Source organism: Opisthocomus hoazin, chromosome 7, assembly GCF_030867145.1.
Source record: "Opisthocomus hoazin isolate bOpiHoa1 chromosome 7, bOpiHoa1.hap1, whole genome shotgun sequence".
NCBI lineage: Eukaryota > Metazoa > Chordata > Aves > Opisthocomiformes > Opisthocomidae > Opisthocomus > Opisthocomus hoazin.
This window is the reverse complement of record NC_134420.1, coordinates 54,910,091-54,930,661: the sequence shown is the minus strand read 5'-3', so window position 1 is coordinate 54,930,661 and position 20,571 is coordinate 54,910,091. Positions and strand designations below refer to the sequence as shown.

The window sequence follows — 20,571 nt, the reverse complement described above, 5'->3', positions numbered from 1 at the left end:
GCATTTGTTCTAAATAAATCCTGTAGTTACATATGCTATTTAAGCGAAGTTAAAGCCCTAACCTAGGGCTGACTAATTTCACTCTTAAAGTCTCTTCAGTGTTCAGGCAGCTTATGTTCACTGTGTTGCTTTCAGCAGGAGCTTTCCCTAAAAAAGACCAGTATCGTCTCAGAATATTGATGGTTGTAATTAGAAAGTAATTCTGCTGCTCCATTGGCTGTCTGGTAGACGTCTGCAGTGGGAATGTCAAGATCTTCAAAGGCTATCTTTGTTTTCGTGTGTCTCTGTAATAATTCTTCAAAAATGATGTTAGTTCCTGCACTGCCTTGCCGTTGGCCTGCGTCTCATCCCTCAGCCCACTTGGGAAGCTCTCCAGCAAAAAAGTCAAGGGGCCCTAAACACTAGATTCCTACACTTCCGCCTTTTCCTTTATTTGAAACTTAAAGATGCTTAGGAGTATTGCAGGAAGAATGGAACCAGTTTTGTCAGATGGTGGCAGTGTTGCTGGGGCTGTCTTCCCTCCTCCATTGATTTCCTTCTGAGAAGCAGAAGAGGAGCTTGTTCCAGCCATGTTGAACATCACTCCCTGTGGAGAGTGCTCAGCTGTCAACCATAGACCTGGGCAAGTCTTTAGCATCTCCATGTACAGGCTGGGGCCGGCTCGCAGCAGTGCAAAGTACCGACTGTCAAGTGCTCGGATGGAAAATAGGCTTTAGTCTACTTCTCTTTGCTTGGGTCAGTTTGTGGCTAGTCCTCTTGGTCTTTAATGGGGATACACTTGCAAAAGATTGGCAAGGGAGAGGTGGTTGCCCCAGCAGAGTTTTCCAACGTGTTTAATAATAGTTTTCAGAACTAGTAATTTGATTTATTTGTTTATTGATTGATTCATACTAGTGACTGTTAGTTGGTCTCAATCTTAGGAAGAAGGAAAGTAAACAGTATGGACTTTGATTTTTATTTATAATATGTCTGCCTGTTTTGGATGTAAATCTGCAGACAAGAAGTGATCTGTTCTCTCAGGTGTGACTTTACTCAAGAATTAGCACTAACACACCTCCATTTATCCACTATCCCTCCTTGGGAAAAAACACCTAATGTAGAGCTGGAGGACAAGCCTGGGCTGGCTGTGTGGTATGGAGCTGAGTCCCGGCAGACTGCATGCCTTGCCTGTGTGTGTACCTGCTAGTTGGTCATGCTTATAGTGGGGGTTTTTAACATACGTCTGGTGGAAGTTCTAGTTGTCCTGCCTACATCTGTGCCTTGAAACCCAGGATTGCACAGCGTACACCGGAGTGGGAACTGCTGGCCTTGCAGCCAGTTTTCCCAAGTTCTAGGGAACTTGTCCTAGGTTCACAAAGAAGCCGCTGTGCACAGACCTCCCTAAGCTGTGGGCTGCTGTCCTTCCCTTCTGGTCCTCACTGTCCTCCATGAATGAGTCTTTGCCTGCTGGCACCTCTCTGCACCCTTCCAGCCTGGACCTGCTCCATTGTCCTGCAGAGGAGAGCGGAATAGAGAAGGCAAGAGTGTGAACAGCAGTTTATGACCAGGCATAGGAGTGTGGTGGGAGAGGTGAGACCACTTGCAAGCCATGTCTCACGTGCCTTGCTCACTGGCTTTCCTTCACAGTGCTACTGGAGCAGGCTCTGGCCAGCTCCTCTTCATTGTACCGGGGGTCTTACATACTTAAGGCGGTTGCCACAGAGCTCAGACCAGCTGCATATGACCACTGTGGGCTTACCTCACGCTCCGCACTGCGCTGACTGTCAGGTGTGAGGCTCCAGCTCTGCACTGCTCTCCTCCGACTGCAGATAGCCGCTGAGTTCAGCTGCTCTGGGCACATCGCACGCTGGAAGCTGACAGGCATAGGTCCTGTGTGCCTGTAGTGGTGTCCATAAGCTTTTTGGAAGTCGGCTTTGTCATGAAGTGGTGCGAGTGTCAGACATCATGCTGGTCCTTCTGCAGGTTTGTGTAGATGAGCCTCTGTGCAAAGCGGCTTCCACTGGCATAGTTTCTTCATGGCTGTGTTTTTGTGCTCTTTCCGTCTCTGTCATAGAGTTTTGCAGAGGGCTTGCCTGCCCTAGGGAAGCACAGTTTGGAAAGCAGCTTTTGGAGAGTCGTTTCACCTTGGTCACACTGTGAGCAGCAACACTGCATAAATACTTCCAAAAACTCACATTCAAATTTTTTGCTTTGTCCCAGCTCCCATTAAAAGAGTTTTCCCAAAACACCATTGCTCTGTTGTCTAGAAATGTTCTGGTTACCAGTCTGTCTTCAACCCATTTTGCTTTACTGAAACTGTCTTTAAACTTAATGGATCTTCCTTGCTTTCCCCTCATGCATCCCATGGTCACCTCATTGTACTTACAGAGCCTGACTTCTTTTCTGACTTTGTTTTGCTTAAATGAGCAAGCCAAATGCTCTGTTTGCTCTCCTAAAGTAGGTTTCTATGTCAGTTCCGTTGTCCAGCTTGGTTTTTTAGCTTTTTTATTCTTTTTTTCAACGAATGAATCTTCCCTACTTTTCTCAGGATACAAGCTGTGTTGTCCCAAACGTGGGATCGTTTACCCCATGTGCGGTATGTCAGTATACACCCAGAGCAGAGGTATTGTCTTTATTGCATGTTTGCACAGATATGGGTGCTCGGTGATAATGCCACAGAGCTAGCAGAGGGCTTAGCAGAGTCACAAGGACGATATACTCTTACAGAAACAAAGGAATTATGCATTACATCATTCTCATTGGTTCATCGCATTACACACTCATCTTAAAGGTATATTCCTTCCTTATTTAACTACCCGTGCTAGCAAGCTGGGGGGGTGCCGTCTTTCTGGTTCTGAACTGAGTCAACGGTTGCAATCTCACCCTGCAGCCTCTACCTTTTTGCTGTTTACCCTGTATTTTTGTTAACTTTATGCTTCTTCGGCAATCGTCCAGCGTCCTTCTGGGCAGGATGTTCCACTTTTATCAGGCTGTTAGCTCCTCTTCAAGGGCATAAGTTGTTAGTAATGCATGCATTGTCTGTACAAAGTAGTCAGGCCTGAATTAAACCATGTCACTAGGACCTAAGCCTCTCTGCCTGATATCAGTTGGACCGAGCTCTTCACGCAGTGACTTGCAGAAACTGCAGCCTCCCCCAGGCTGAGCTCTAGAGTTCCTCAGCCCACTCTGTTTCCCAGAGGTTCCAGAGGAACCATTTAGTTCATCAAAACTCGCTCCTTGGAAATTACAGATCTTGAACAAAATTAGGCTTGCTGTTATCCTTCCCACTTAATCTCAGCTGAATCACTTCATGGTCCCCTGTTCCAAGGTTGTCCTCATTACTTAAGATAAAGAGCAGAAAAGAATCTATTTTTGTTCATTCAGCAGCGTGGATGAAGAAACTTGTCAGCTGTCACATCCAGGAATAACTGGCCTTACCATGGTTAGTAGCATTGTTCTCCAGTCTGTACTGTGAAGTCAGTCTCCCGCGTTGACATAATTCCCATTTCTTTAATGATGCAGAGCTCTGTCCAGATCCATATCTGGTGCAAGAAGTCAAGAGCAAACCCAGTGTCTCTTAGAAGTCTTCTTTGACCACCTTTCCACAGCATTACCGAACATTTTCTCATACTTCCAAAGTCTACAGTTTCATTATTGCATGACAACATCCTACCATATAAAGCCTCTATTTCTTTTCCTTGAAAAGCACAGACCTTTTGACACCAGTTTCAGTAATAATTGCTCTTCCACCCTGTTCGTGAAGTTTCCTGTAATAACACTAGTGCCTTGAGTTCCTCTTTTATTATGTCAGTCTGCCTGCATTAATAGCATACAGATATTTTAGCTGCTGGGTTTTTCATTCACCTTTTCTGCTCTTGTTTTTGGTTTTAGACTGCGTTTGGCTCCCTAGTTAGACGATATACAGGCCTTTCACTGGTGGTGTCACATGCCTGACCCCTTTTCTCATCATTAGTAACGTCATTTTCCTTCAAATCCCTGAAATACATTTCTTACTATTTTTTTCATGTTTATATGACATTTTCTCCTTCACTTTCTGGATCCCAGAACCGGTGTGAAATTGATGTTCATGTCCCCAAGCCTTCCCTTGCCATGTTCATGCTGTGGGTTGTGCCATGGTGGTTCCAGTAGTTGGGATGTTTGGGTGAAGCCCTCCTGAAGACTCATCTTGCAGTGAAAGTACCTAAAAGCCACCTTTCCCTGCAGAACCAGTGGCTGAGAGAGAGGAGGAACTGTGAACATTTCCCCAAGGGTCACTCGGGCTATGCAAGATGTGTCGGTTCTTTTCCAGTTGTCATGTCCTGCACTGCTGGACTGAAGCTTGGTTCTCAAGGTCTCATTGACAGGAATTTATTTTGAAGTAGCGTGAGAAGGAAAGGAGTGCTTACCACAAACACTTGTATGGGACAGTAAGGTATGGTTTATTTGGTCTTAAATGGTCAGAGTTTTGTAGAGGGCTTCCTCCTGCCAGGCATCCTCCCACTTTGCTGGAAGAAAAACCTGTTGTTGGCAGCAGGGACATTATGAGAGCTTGAGCTTGAGCAATGATGACCTTGACGTCTCAGTTAGAGATAACACACATCTGCATAACTGGGGACAAAGAGCATGCGTGTTTGTGTGTATGTGTATCCTTCAGTCAAAAAAAACGCGTGCAATCTGTAAGGCTGCAAGGAGTTACAGCCCGCATAATCCCGTCTTCCACTGTAGAAGCTGAGGCTGCAGCAATCAGTTCAGAAGATGGCTGAAATTCCTGATCACAAATTAGGTAAGTACATGATGGAACAGCAAATTGTTTCTCTCTTCTTCTGTGCTGGCTCACTGGCTAGTGCTTTCTCCAGCTGACGTTTTCTGTTCAGTACTGCAAACTGCACAGTCTGGATGGAGTCAAAAAAGACTTTACGGTTGCCTTTGTGATGGGTAAATTTTATTTTCACATCCTTCAGCACTGAAAATTAAGCTTGCCAGTACTGTACACCAAAAGGAAAAATTTTAAAAATAAAGCAACAAAACCAAAGCAAACATCTCCACCCTGTTTTGAAGCAGAGAATGCATTTTAATACGCCATTTTAATGTGTAAGATGCATATCTCATCTCTCTTCAGTCAGCTGTCTCTTAAAAGATTTTTATCTTGCACTGGTATAATATATATCAGTGTTGTGAGTCTTTCTTTTAACAGTTAATTGATCTTAATCTTTACTGCTGAGGTGAAAAGTTAGGATATGTATTGGTTTCATACAGCTTTCCAAATGATCGATGAACCTCTTTGAATTTGTGCATGTGGAAGACCTTCTGTAACTCTTTCTTGTACCTTTGTTTTTATTCAGGCTAATATTTTTAACTAGAATGTATGTTGTAACTGTTTGACACAGTTTTTCAGCTGTGATATTGTTAGAGAACGGAAACTGTATGTGTAGCTTCATGATGATACAAAGCAACAAAATAGAGGAGCAGGAAGAAGATTTCTGTTACAAATGTTCTGTATTTTTGAAAATTAGACCTGTCAGAATAATTTGTGCCATATCTTACTTGGCAGTGCCAGAAATGAACTTAAAAAACAGAAATAATTATTGGTTCATTTAGACCCGTGCCTTTCTTCTCCTGTGTCTCATACTAGATCATTTCAAAGGAGTGGGGAGCCACTGTGACTGCCAGACCGGTTTTGTATTGCTAGTGAAATTGCTTCCTGCTGGCCTCTGTTACATAGCTTCCAGAATTCTCATTCTTGGTCTTTCGCACACTGTTGTTGAGGTATGAATATAATTTCTTGTTTCTTCGCAAGATCTTGGTCTGAATCCTTTTGATTTACCATACGCTTCCACAAGTATTCTGTCTATTTTAAGAGCTCTACTCAACCTTATTTAAATATTTCAGAAATGGACTCAGTGGCATCCTACACCAAGGAATTTGACAGAGTTACAGTACTTACAGTTCTCTTCAGGTATTTCTTTCCATCTTTCCCATTGCTGTTTTATTTTAACAGCTATGCTCTTATTCTGTCATCAGGCAAAAGAAATTAAAAATAGAGGAAAAAAAAAACAGGGGAAAAAGAATCCTTCAGTCTATTAATTATTCTCTATGTCTTTGACCTAACCTGACTCATACCAAGGTTAACCATCCTGAAGTGGGAAGGGAAGAGGCACATCTATTAACAGACAAGTTAAACAGGGGCAAGCTGCTGTGTGCTCAGTTGCAGTTTAATAAGCCTGAAGGTAAAAGGTGGAAGACAGTGTTGCTTTTGCAATATTTTTTCTGCTGCCAAAAGCTGAAAATATCAGAGAGTCAAATTACCAAAAATGTGTAGGAATGGGCTGTACTAGGAATTGAGGCAGGGAGTAAAAAGCCTGACCTTGTAGAAAAGGAATGAACTGGACTTCTATCTTCTGAGTACAGTGGCGGTAAGTTTTATGCATTCCAGCTAGAGTAGAGCATTTAAATGGAAAAAAGCAGTGGAGGATGCTGAGGCAGAAGTAGAAGGGGCTGAAAACCAGCATACTGAATGGTGAACTGAAATTCTTTACGGAAAGAGTTCTATTTTAGATGTAGTAACTTTAAATTAAAAGAAGATCTTATAAATTCCTTCCTGATGAGATAACATGGCAATGGTTGTAGTGTACAGATGGTGCAGTTTATTTACTAACTATATGTTTTACCTCAGTTGGCAGTAACATTTTAGTAGTACCTAAATATGCATCTGAAGTGCCTCTCTCTAGGCATCTGTGCTAGAAAATTCAGGCTATGGTTGCTTTGAACTGCTTCAACTGCTGTTTTCTTTAAAACCTTATAGTATGGCTGTAAAAATAAATACCCTCTAGCAAACTCAAGAGGGACTATGTTATCCTAATTTTTATTACGATTTAGCTGAAAAGGGATAGATTGGAGGATTCAGTGAAAATGCATCAAAGTTTGAAATAAAAATATCAAAATAATATGCGTGACTATAAACCACTTCCTCTGTCTATGAAATAAACTTGGATCAGAGATCACAACATAATAAAAGGACAGCTGTCACATACAGCTTTCTCAGGTACCTGTTTGTGTTTAATTATTTTTTTGTCAATTCTAGAATAAACAGTCTGCTACCTGAAGTATATCCTGTGCGTTGCTGAATGTTTGTGTGTAATCTCATGCCAAAATATTTCTTGCCTACTATTTCACCACTTCACATGTCTGTGCAGGAGAGATTCTGATCTATACAGGTAACGTGCAGAGTGACATTTGGCTCAAAGCACATTTTGACAATATGCACTAGATCGTAATTCCACAGCGTGATAAGTTGTAGATTAGTTCCTCCGTGAAAGAACTAGATGCTGTTCACCGATTTGGTGTTCACTTTTGAACACAACAGCTTGAATCTAAACCACAGCAAACAGACCTGCCATGAGGTGTGTGACTTATCCTTTGTTGGTATTGTCTTCCATCAAAAGAAGTTTTGTCTTTGAAAGCAGTGCTGGCAAAAATAACAGAAGTCTCCCACTGCAAGGGGAGGCACTGCAGCTGTGGTGGAGTTCCGGCCCCTTGGTGGCATTGAGCTGCCTTGGGATGTATGCTTTCATGCCTTGCGGGCTCGTGTAAGTGTGTAAGGTTTCTTCCAGATCCTTTCTGATACCCTGTGAAGGACACTTGGTGGATGAGGGACCGAGCACTGAAACTTCAGATTGTAGTGTGAAGCACTGAGCCTAGACAGCAACCGTCTGTTAAGGCGAGCTGTGGCTGCTGGCAATTTTTGCCACTATTTTTTTTGTCACTCTGATGTCGCCTGTTTGAGACTGTGATGTACTCTTCCTTCTTTATACAACACCCACAATCCTTCCTCTTCTTTGTTGTTCCTTACTTTCTTCTTTCACTGGGAAATTTGGGCATTTTCTACTTCCCACTAGCATAAAATGAACATACAGTTTGTGTATGCAGTCAGTTCACCACTTACTTTAATTAGCAAAAAGAAACCAGAGTGCATTCAATTAAATGCTTAATTTTCTAAATTCTGAAACTTTGTATGTAGTTATTTTTAACCTGGTTTCCTAGGGAAAGATGTTCCTGCAATCATTTTTCGCTAACCACCCACTGTTAATAACTTCAGGAGCCTTTGTGTTGATCGCAGACATCAGGCAGGGCAGAGATCTCGCTTATGAAATCCACAGCTTCAGAATGCAGACAGGCGGGCAGAAGGGAGAGGATCCAGTTACCGAGCTGGTTGGGCTGCCACGCAATGTCAGCTCTTACTGCTAGAAGTGAGAGGATCCACATGGAAGAGACTTCACAAAGATGCCGGCTGTGGGGAAAGGGCCATCAGCATGGGGGTACTGGTGGGTACCAGGAGTCTGAGCAGCAAACCCCAGTTCCAAGCGAAGGTGCCCTTCATTTGTCTGCCTTCACTGCTGCTCCTCATGACTACTTCTTGGCTCTTCTTCTTGACATCCGTCTTAGGAGAACACCTCCAAATTGCAAGTGTAAACGCTGTGCAAGAATAAAACTGGCCTTTCAATTTGCCCTCAGATGTTGCTTCTGCACCTCTCTGGGTGGTCTCTGACTGCTGGCCCTTGGCCTTGGTTTTCCTTATGCAGCCAGTCCCTCCTTTTTCTTTCTGGAGAAGGACAACCCAAAACACATTGTCCTGGATCCTACTGACACCACCCTGGGCGCGTGTCTCTAAGCCCTCTTACCGCTGCCAAGGCACTATAGAATAGCTGTCTGGTTTATGCAAGAATATACCAATAGAAACAGAGCTAGACACCATAGCACAGAATCACAGAATGGTAGGGGTTGGAAGGGACCTCTGTGGGTCATCTAGTCCAAGCACCCCGCCAGAGCAGGGTCACCTACAGCAGGCTGCACAGGACTTTGTCCAGGCAGGTCTTGAATATCTCCGGAGGAGACTCCACAACCCCTCTGGGCAGCCTGTTCCAGTGCTCTGTCACCCTCAGAGGGAAGAAGTTCTTCCTCATGTTCAGCTGGAACTTCCTGTGACTCAGTTTGTGCCCATTGCCCCTTGTCCTGTCTCTGGGCACCACTGAAAAGGGTCTGGCCCCATCCTCTTGACACCCTTAAGGCATTTGTAGGCATTTATAAGATTCCCTCTCAGCCTTCTTTTCTCCAGGCTAAACAAGCCCAGCTCCCTCAGCCTTTCCTCATAGGAGAGGTACTCCAGACCCCTCATCATCCTTGTAGCCCTCCGCTGGACTCTCTCCAGTAGCTCCTCATCTTTCTTGAACTGGGGAGCCCAGAACTGGATGCAGTACTCCAGATGGGGCCTCACTAGGGCAGTGTAGAGGGGGAGGAGAACCTCCCTCGACCTACTGGCCACACTCCTCCTAATGCACCCCAGGATACCATTAACCTTCTTGGCAGCCAGGGCACACTGCTGGCTCATGGTCAACTTGTCGTCCCCCAGCACTCTTGGACTAGCAGGTGTGGGTGGGCTTGAATCATGGTTGTGCCTTGGAGAACAGCTGCTGTGGATGCAGTCATGTGTTGTAAACAGCTCGTGTTAGTGCTGTGAAGTCATTACAGAAACATGATGGTACCATTAGTGGTCCCAAAGGCTAAGAATGCACCTTTCAAGATAAACTGGTTGCATCAGTTTTATCTCAAGGCACAGAGTTTGCTACACAGATAAAACCCGAAGTCAGCAGGAAATGTGTTTTTTCTGATTGTATCCTATTAAGAGCAAAATTAACATTATGCTACAATGTTACCCAATGGTGGGACCTTATTTAAAGTGAGACAAGACAACAAAATTTAGGAAAAGCTGATAAACAAATACTGAAGGTGAGTGAATGATTTATGATACAGTAAACTCAACTTCTAACAATCTTCTGATTTTATGGTATGAAAGAGATGGGAGAATTCTGGTTTGGCTTCATTTCACAGGCTTCTTTGCTTTTTGTCTTGCTTCATAATGTTGGACAGTTTATCCCTCTTCAGTCTGACTGAAAGGAAGCTCTGACTGAAGCGAAACTCTTGCTGTGTGGGCCGAGTGCTGTGTGGACCCACTCCTGCGGCACGGCACGTGTTCGGGGGTGAAGCTGTTTGGGAATGGCACTTTCAGCATAGGTGCTCATGGCATGCCTCTGATGTATCTTCAGACCTGAAGATGAACTGGAGTTGGTAAAGCTGCTTTTCTCAGTAGTCTTCTAGTGGCTCCTGGAAAAGGGTGTGCGGACCTGTCCAGGAGACAGACGGGCACCTGCTTTCTAGTATGTGGGCACCTTTTATAATAATTTAGTCTGCTGCTGCTTCAGCTTCAGTTTGACACCTGCTACACTGTTGCTCTGTTTACTATTTCAGCGATTAAATGATAAAGTAGCCATTAGAAGTGTGTTGCCAGCTATTCACATAAAAATAGTACATACTTAAACTAATACAAAAGCCCTTTCTTGTTCTTAATTGGTCAAGTGAATTTCTTTTTTTTTAAGCAGATACTGAAATCCTCTCTACGTCATTTGTATTGCTAATAAATTGCAGGACTTTATAGCACATCACATTACTGGAAATAGATTTGAAATATATAAAGGTACAATACACATATATTTTTAACAGTGAAAAGTAATTTTCTGACATAATAGCCAAAATAAAGTGCCATGAAGCTATTAGCAGCAAATTGAATTTTTTGGTATGTAATTTAGTATAAATACTGACAAGCTGGAAAAAAACCCAAAGCAAACAACAAACGCATACTCATTAGTCATTCAGTTTCGCAGCGCAGAGGCAGCAGTCAGCCAGGGTGTGCGTTTTTATGTCTGCTTCGATTGCACACTTCATTTATTTGGACATGGCATAGGCGGCTTTCTCTGTCACACGGCATCACTGCACGATTAGCAAGTTGCGCCCCAGGGCAGCTGGGACGCTTTGCTGGGGCAGATGTTCTTTTCAGCTTATTCAGTGGCCGTTCTGGAGTTGTTTACTGTTGTCATAGCTACCTACATTGCCATAGCAGCCGAGCTGCTGTGTGTGGAGCAAGTGAATATAGTTATAAAAGGATCATATTTTGTTCTGTCTCTATAACTTACCATCTGTCAACTGACTGTTCGTGGTGGATTCAGAAACCAATTTACGAATAACAGCAGCCAGCCGATGATTTTTGCTTATAGTGAACTGACAGTGGATGAGGATGCAAATAAGTTGGCACTTCAATGACGTGCCAGTTTCCTTCTTCTTCCGCTTAATTGTAGCAGTTTGGCTTCCAACACTTTCTCAAACATCGCTGAAATCCTTATCGACAAATGGAAATGACCGAGTGTCATCTTCTGTACTTGCTCAGGTGTAGGTGTTCCTTATGCTTTCCCACTCTGCGCTCATCCCTGTGTGTTGCTTCCAAACTGTGATGTTGCACCTGCTTTCACAGATCCTTTGTAATGAAATCTAAATACTCTCCGCAGAATTAAATAGCAAACTCATGAAGCTAACAGTGAAAACTGTCATGCACACACAAGTATGGTGTGGTGACCTTTGTCACCGCACTCGAATAGTAGCAATGGGATCACATGCAGATTTGGGGGTAAATTCAATGTGTGATCAACGAGCCCGCTGAATGATGAACTCTTACACCTTTTCCCTGCAGAGATTTGGTTGAACCTATAGTTTAGCAAGGGGGGCAAGAAGATTAGCCCAGTTGTAAATAATGTATTTATTGGTTGATTTTTCCAGATCCTGACATTGATGCTGCCACTGCCATGATGCTTTTGAATACTCCCCCTGAGATACAAGCAGGTTGTGAGTAGATATTTCTATAGCATATAGCAACATAGACTTGTAAAGTTAATATTCTCTTTTATAAGTATACAGTGTACCAGATGAAAAGAAGGATTTAATAAAGAAATATAACTTCCCTTGTAGAGCCTTACACTTCCTTGACCCTTACAAGAGTATAATTTTGTGGTTCATACTACATTCTTTGTTACATGAATAATAGTAATTCATGATCTCTAATGTAGAAGAGGGGTTATTGTTATTCATGACATACATGTAATTGAGTGACAGACTATTATCCATACTGATAGAAAGACCTGGGGCAACAGCCGGCAGAAAGGCAGAGAGAAAGAGAGCAAGAGAGCGAAGGGTACACGGCATATGGTTTTGTTTTCGTTTTGTTTTGATTTGACTCCCATCGTGTGAGTTACCAGAGCCATCTGGATACTTCCCATTCACTTGGGCACTCTTTCAACTCCTCCCTTGCACACATCCTGCCCGTTGTGCTGTTTTGCTCTGTCTGATGCAAGGCAGTAGGCAGGCTCCAGGGAGCAAGGAAAGGTCTCATTTCCTGCCAGTGCTGTCCTTGTTGTGCGACCAGACGCGAGGGTTGGATGCTGTGTATTAACAGAGCACCGAGGGGGCCTTGGCCCCCACCGTACTGGGCTGTGCAAATAGGGTGGGAATCATCCTGCCCCACAGAGCTGGCAGTGAAGGCATTAGAGGAATCTGTAGAGGAATACAGCCACACAAAAGCAGGGAGTAGAAGAAAACAAACATATCGCTGGTCAGCAAGCACGGTAGTAATGCCAAGTGACAGGCAGCTCTGAAAAATGAAGGCAGAAGTTAAAATAGAAGCCATTATCAAGCCTGTCTAGCATCACCGCTATTGTTCTAGCTCGCGCAACCAAATCCGAATTCCAGGGGAAGTCGTGATTTGCACTTTGATGCTCTGCCTGGGGAGGAGAGTCAATTGCCATCAAAGCATTTCCTGTGGAGCCGAGGAGAGCTGTTGTCAGCCAGCTTTGTGACCCTGCCAGAGAAAGAACTCTTGAGGAGCTCCTCTCTGGGGAGAGCGCAGTGTACCAAGAAACCATCCATTCTGGAAAGAGAGAAGAGCATTCCTTGGCCGTCTCTCCTCTGCAGCCTTCAGGGACTGCACACAGTAAAAGGGCGAGCAATCCCAGCTATGGGTAGGTAGGAAAAAGGAAATATTTCATCGGAGAGAGGAGGTTGTCGTTTGGCTTGGTGGAAAGAAAAAAATGAGAGATCTTCAAAGGATCAGAAATGTAAAGAAGCCAGGTTTGGGGGGCAGATAAAAGGGGAAAAGAAGTTGGGGTAGAGTGAGAGTGCAGGGGTGAAAGGGTAGAAGAGAGAGGGAAAGAGAAACAAAGCAGTACGTGCACGGAAAAGGATGAGGAAAACACAGAATAGTCTGAACTCCAGGAGGAACTGGAGAGTGGGAGAAGATTGCAGACTAGAAAGGGAGGAGATCCATGGGACGCGGCACGTACTGAACACACGGCAGAGTTTTATCATGTGCACGTTTGCCAGCATTGCAGGTGTTTGCGTGGAAGTCATTTGGACACTCAGGCACTGTCATTTCGTAGATCATAGCTCGCAGGTTGGCAAATGGTTTATGGCTATTTTAGTTTATAAAGGTCACTCTGAGGAAGGAAGTTCTACCCTTCTACAAGTTTGGTATATTTCTCCCCCCATGTCACCCTCCCAGTGGGCTGTTGTGTTGGGACGTCAAAAGTGAGAGGGAGAGGAAAGTAGAAAGACAGCTCGTCATCCACATGGCTCCTTCCTCAATGTCCGCGAATAACGAGGCCTTCCTCTGCGCCTTTGAACTGGAACGCAGGGACTGCTCACAAGTTCGTGAATCCTTCCAAACACTGGGTAGAATTGGCTGGTGCCGGGAGGAAAGGACAGAAGTTTTTATCATAACCTCAGAGGTCCTCTAAATTACAAAGGAGAAATACGTGTGTGTGTGAATGGATACCTAAGGAAATAGATCAGCCTGTCCATTGAATTGCAGTTGGGTCTCACTTTTCTACCGCGTTAGGAAGATCTTAGGCAACTTAAAGCAAATTAATTACTACTGCACATGAAGAAACAATTGCATGAAAAATCACATTTAAAATTAGTTTTCAAATAAAAGGCAATTGGGCTATAAAAATTTCATCGCAATGCTGAGCATCGTGTAGAAGCTCACAGTTCATTCTCTGCTCTGTCAGTGACTGCGGTGGTCTGTAAATCAAGCTGTGAATGATCAGGGCGGTAAGCATGCTGACACTGCTTGATCCCTGGAAGATTTAGTGTTCTGTTCCTTGTATCAGACTGCGGTGTCAAGCATGTGCTCAAGCCATCAGCGCTGCAGAATGCCCCATCTTCTGAAGACAGGCTTGCCTGGAAGTGATTTGAAAAGAGAGACATGTAGTTTAACAGTTTGGCCAAAGGTGTTACTGCCTGACTGAAAATAACATTTTGGTCTAAGGATCTGAATCCGAGTGTGCCAGTGGCTTCCACAACAGAGATGGTCAGATGGAGGCAGAACCCGAGTGTCATTTCACAGTGCAACAACTTGACAAGTTGGAAGGTTTAAAACTCCAGTCCAGTAAGGCCTTGCCTATCCTACAAATATTTCACCGCCGTTGTGAAATGTGGATACCTCCAAAGTAGATTGTGACGGAGTCTGGATTCCTGTTTGTGTGGATGGTTACATGTGTTGGCTTTTGCCTTGGAAGGCATCTTCGTGGATTAAAGCTACCTTTCCAGCAGGATAAAAATTGGTGCTTCTCTAGGCAACCTGGATGCTGAAAGCATCTTTAGGATGAAGTTAGCTACAGCCATCATTCAAAGTCTGATTAAAATTTATTCTTTTAATATAGTCTGTCAGAAAGGAATCCCATCTCAGTGGTATTAGAACATCCAGATTAAACTATTCATGCTTTGTAACAGATTGATTAATTAGCTTTACAGTTTTAAATGACCATTTAAAATTCCATACCCATGTGTGGAACACTGCTAACAACCACACATGAATTCTAAAATCAAATTCTGCTTTTGTGTGAAATATTGAAGTGGTGTCTGAGCTGGCACAAACATTGCTTAGCATTTACCCCAGTCACACCATGCTTTAGTTTTCGGGCAAAAAACAAATGGCAGAATAAAAGAGTAAAACACCGTTATGAGGATTATTTTGTGTTTGTGGGGGTTTTACTTTATACACTTATGAAACCGATTGTTCACATTGTCACTAAATGTTGGAAATAATGCAAATATAGTTGGGGTGTTGACATCAGAAATCAATTTTTTCAAATATTGACACTTTGCAGTAGTTTCACAGACCAAGTATTTCTAGATTGTAACTAAAGGCAGGAGTTCAAAGTAGCCAGCTCTGTGCAAGACTCTACTGAAACATGCAATCCAGCAGGCACCAAGAATAAAGCATGAATGATACTGTGGTATGCTAAGAAAGGGCAAGTAGGAACATAGTTTTAATACTTTTTTTTCTTCAGTTTATGGAAGTTCTTTTATTTCATCAAGTTTTGTATGGTTTGATTATGTTTAAAAAGAAACAGCAACTGAAACACGTGCTTTCTTCAATAGCAGCTATCACAAGTTACAAATACTTTGGATTTTATTAGTAGCCAGTACATGAATACTAATTCCAAAATACGTGACTTGCATTGAAAACTGTACTTTGACCTGCAGACAGCTGGGTACTGGCTGGGCCGTTTTGGTCAAGTGGCATCAAATTTCTGGTCCTGTTTTCCCTGTTGCAAATCTAATTCACAGAGAGGAGAAAGGAAAAGGAGATGGTGAAGAAACAGTAAAGCTTAATTTAGAAGTCACAGCTACTAACTTAATGAAACCCATGGCTTAGTTTTGTACAATTGTTAAGATTTTCAGCGCTTCAGTTCTCACCGGTGTTTTGAAAGTGAATGCTACCACCTGTCACTCTAGTCTTGCATTCCCGACTCTGCAGAGTGTATCATCCTGGGCATGTCATTTCATCTTGCCAAACCCTTGTGTTTTGCCATGAATGAAACAGAGATTGGTTTTGGTGGTTTTGCAGTGTGTTTGGACTTCAGGATTCAGGTCACATTTTAAGTAGCAATACCTTCTTAATTAGTGAGGTCATTCTGAACTTGGAACCATTTGCTCCGAGGGAAGGACCAGTAAGAAGGGAGTGTGTGTAGTATATTGCTGCTGCTAGTCAAACAACGCTGCGGTCAGAGTGATTGTACTGGAAATCTTGATTTCATTCAAGCAGCTCCTGACTCAGCGATATTATACATAGCTTCAGATTCATGAGTAGTCCTTTTGCTGTTGCTATATGATTTGGGAATTGCACACAAATGTAAGTACATTGCTCAAGCTGAAGTGTAATACTGCAAACAGCTATAAACAGTGCTTGAAGGCAGGGTTTGGGTAAACTCAGAGTCTTCTCAGCTCTGAGCATCCATCTTCTGTTTCCAGTACTGCTCACCACTACTCACCCAGGTTAGCTGGAAAGTGGTAGCCTTCAGAAGACTTTGCAGCGTGTTTTGTGGGTGGTTCCTTATAGGAGGCTGAAGCGCTGTGGTAGAGAAATTTGAGAAGATATGAGCATGGAGTTTTGCTGGGTGCCTCTTAAAAAGCAGGCTTTCCAAGAGTGAGATCAGCGTCGCTCTGGGTTGGAAATCTTTCTTAATCTTTGTTTCAAAGCATATAAAACTCAGAATAGATCCATGTATTTAAAATTTGGTGGGAGGAGAAGTAATTCCATAAAGAGGTCTACTAATATTCTGCCTCTATACTTCTAAAATTGTACCCCAATGAAATTTGCTTCTTAAGCTAATGCAAGTGGTTTATATATGTGGAAGATATATTTACAGGAATCTAGACAAGAAAAATGGTACAAAATTGCCCTAATAACAGAGAGGAATCCTCCAAATAGAATCAAATAAAACATGCTGTTTCCGTTGGACATTTTTATTGTATATGAAACTTGGTAACTGTAATGTTCTGTTTGTACTGCTTGTGGACAAGTCACTGGTTATAACTTAATAGACAGCTTCCAGCCTGACTTTTTGTATCAGAAAATGATAAAATATTGACTGTAAAATGTTTCATAAAGCTATTTTTGCTGACATTTCTGTATCAAAGCGAAAAATGGGAAAAGACATTTTCATAGGCTGGAAACTTTCCCTTCCAGTTTCTGGGATTTTTGGGAGAAAGGCATCCTCAATTTCTGTTAAAGAGGTTTGTTTTTTTTTTTACTTCAATGTTCCAATATTAAGTCATTAAAGTGAGGAAATAGAATTGGAAGGAAAACTTACTTTTACGAAACACTTTCTGCTTCTTTCTTCCTAGTTCTCGTATCTTGATTTAGCAGCCTGATTTAGTTTGTTGTTGAGCAGTTCCAGCATCACCAAAATGAAGAATGGCTAGCTGTGGTTTTCTGCTTATACAAAAAATAACTCAGAAGATTGTATTGTTTTTATTAAATGTCCCTAGACAAGGCATGAGTGTGATAGGATTATCAGGATACACTTTTCTCACCCTATTTTCTGTTTGGAGTAAATGGCTTGTTGGATGCATCCTTGATTTGCAGTTTGTTAGAAGTACGGACTATGGAATTGAAGAGCTGTAAAATTGTACTTGAGCAGTAAATTAGAAGAAGTTAGGCAGGTGGCATCAAATTTATGCCTGGGATAAGAGAGTTTAAGTGAATAAAGTTACACATTTGGCAGATAACATTTGCTTTCAGCAACTTCTGATGTTCCGTCAGTTATACATCATTAGCAAGTTCCTATTTTCAGTGCTTCTGGCTTGAGACAAAGTATTCTGCAAACACTGTCCTGGAAGAGAGATTGGCAGAAAGAAGCTGAAGCTGACAGATATTAGCAGAAACTCAGTATCGCTTGTCTGTAATGATTTCTTCTGTGCTACAAGAGATGGGTCAGGGAAGAGAGCCCTGAGATAAATGCATGTGTCACGTGAAGAGAGAAGAGGCAGAGAACCAGTCTGTCCGTACAAGATTCCTTTGTAGTCTTAATATGCCACTTTTTAAAAAGTTCCTTGTCAGTATATATTATTCAGTCTTCCTCGCTAGTGACTGTTGGCTACCTTGAGCTGGACAGTTTAATGAAATATATGCTTGCTTCCCATATTACATAAAGAGTGCTTGTTACCCCTTCCTTTTTAATTTCCTTGATTTACGAGTCGCTTTCAGCACTGATAATTCATTTAACTTCCACGTGCCAACATTTAACCAAGAAGTTGGTTTCCTTGCTGTTGGAGTGTCAGTGCATCTGAATGCTCTGTCTATTGAGTATTCCCTTCTTCTTTTCCATTCAGTTTGGCCAAATTGCCGTATTGTGTGTTAGACAATCAAACCTTCAGGGAAGGACCCAGTCTGGCATGGTTTTGATTGTTGCGCAGGTCTTGGGTGAGGTTGTTAGCTCAGCTGGATGGGGGAAGTTTGCTTTGCCTGCACGCTTGCTTGCAAGTAAGAGATTATGGATGGAATCTGTCGAGTGTTGTGATGAAAGAAGTCCATAGTTGGGGATATTCTACTCAGCGAATGTACACACAAGACCATGCTCTGAATTAGAACAGCCCTGCACTGGCTGTGGAGTGATCGTGTGGCCTTCTACTTGTTTTCCCCTTCCAGAGGCCAAGTACGGGGCTGCAAAACAACATGGGATTTTTGAGGGCTTCTGTTGGATCTTTTTAACACTATCTGAATGTAGCGTTTTGTTGGGTTCAGATTATGGCATGTTCTCCTACATGGCATTCACTGTATTGTCGTTAAACTGTAATGTGGAATTTTGCTACAAAAAACCAGAGATTATTTTCCCCCTTGGAGCATCTGAGAGATTCTTGGGTTTTGACATTGGATGCATTACTTCTCTCCACATTTAGCTGGCGGAGACGTGAAAAGCCAGCAGATCCTACAGGTTGTGGAATTCCACCACAGCAGCATAAGATCCAAAAATCATTTCACTGTTCACACAGCAGGTGAGGGGCAGATTCTTGGTATGCGATTTAATTCTACTCCCGTGGAAGTATTTACTGGATTTCAGCTTCCTGAGAGCAGAATGAGATCCAGTGCCTCCTTGAAAACATAGCAGTGATGAAAGCTGAAAGGTGAATAAGAATTTTGTTGTTTCAGACTCTGTGAGTTTCACTGGGAACATTTTGTGAAAGAGGAAACCTTTATCAAAGAGATGCACAGATCTTTCTGCGTTGTTTTCTTGAGCTGAGCTTCTCGACATAAATGTCTCTTGGCCCTGGCATGAAAAAGGTGTAAATTACATTTCACACTTCTGCCTAGGAATTGGAAACCATGTAACCTGCCTATACTGTTGGTTAAAGAAACATTAGAAAAGAGGAGTCTGGACTGTAAGGTGTTAGTCCAGACTGGCACTGATTGATGATATGGCTTAGAGTAAATTATCTTGCCTCCACACCTTGAATCTTCAATCTAAAATATAAACGCCTCACCTCAAAGTATGGTTTTGAAACGTAATTAAAGCTTGTAAGGCATAAATGTATCTTTAGAATAAAAGCACCACATCTTCCAGTAAATAATCCACAACCCTTCAAAAGTACCAACATGTGAAAATAATTGTTGGATAATAAGTAGCCATCTTCATGCAGCCTGCAGAAAGGCAGGGAAAGTGCCTGTGTACCAGGGACAATGTATTAGCAGATTATATACATAGATTTTTTTTTTAAATAATTAGTGTCATTCTGGGAAGAACGAGAATTGATGCTTTAAATGCTCTAAGTAGAGATGCGTGAGCAATAGAGATCAGTCTTACAGTGGTACATTGGCTATGTGGATAACTAGAAATTACTAGCTTCTGCCATTGAATTTTTTTGATCCTGCTTTTCATTTTATGTTTAGAATGCTACAGATACTAGCAAGTTGCTAATATACCCGCAAGTTTTGGTGTTTTTTTTTTTTTCCATGATGGTTCCAGATGTTTACTGAGAGCATACACAGCATCACCCGGTGTCCTCCTTCAGTTGATCCCTTGCATCTGTTTGTCTGTCTGCATAACTTAACTAGTGATGTAGTGGCATTGCTGCATCATAATTCAGAGAGTTTTGGGAAACAATAGTAAAAATCAGTAGCAATAACTGCTGTTGCAAGCTGAAATAGTTTTTGAATTCAGAGTGGTGATTTTAATATACAGAGCTGCGGTGTACTTCAGAGAAAAGTGAAGGCCTCTTCTGGCACAGGTAGCCCTGTTGAAGCCTTGCAGTGAGTGGTGGCACGCTGAGCAGCCCGGACATAACTGAAGTGAATTTCATAGGCGGCAATAGGTACCAAGTTCTCTCTTTGGGGATATTTTCAGAGGACAGCAAACTTCTACTTCTTCTTTTTTTTTAAAACAGTTGTTTAATTCCTGAAGGGAAGATACTTGGCAGTGTACTTTGTATTTATAGGAGTGCAGGAAAAAAAGAAACTTGGAGAATGTAAAGAAGGAAAGACCCGAGACAATGTTTTTAACGAAGTGATGAGGAAGTGAATAGGGTTTTTTAAAGGAGCAATGGGAGCTGACAATAAGGCAGAAAGAGAGTAGGAGAGGAGAAAGGATAAGATAAGCATCAGCTAACTCTGCCAACAGCCGAGGATATTCAGGTAACCATGGGAAGGAACAGTTTGGGCATCAAGGAGCCTGTTGCTCTCTTTTTGCAGTAGAACTGTCAGTGTGTTTGCTTTGAAGTTTTATATGTGTATATATTTAGGCAACATTCATAGCTAACTGACACGTGGCTCTGTGTATATGCATAAATGTTTCATTTTGGAATAAAACTCTATGGTTAGTGTCAGAGTAAAGAGAAATTCCTGTATCTTTCTTGGTCAAAACTTCTGGTTCATTT

General features: G+C 42.4%; 1 protein-coding gene across 5 annotated transcripts in view; it reads left to right on the top strand.

Moving 5' to 3' along the window:
• Positions 1 to 20,571, top strand: part of FOXN3 (forkhead box N3) — a 215,090-nt gene that overhangs the window by 172,357 nt on the left and 22,162 nt on the right. For 2 of the 5 annotated variants that reach the window (XM_075426076.1, XM_075426074.1), the window contains exon 5: positions 11,641 to 11,706. The exons of 2 other annotated variants lie outside the window; for them this stretch is intronic. In XM_075426076.1, coding sequence (XP_075282191.1) covers positions 11,641 to 11,706 — 66 coding nt within the window. The remainder of the gene's footprint in view (positions 1 to 11,640; positions 11,707 to 20,571) is intronic. One more of the 5 variants, XM_075426075.1, reaches the window with a different exon arrangement.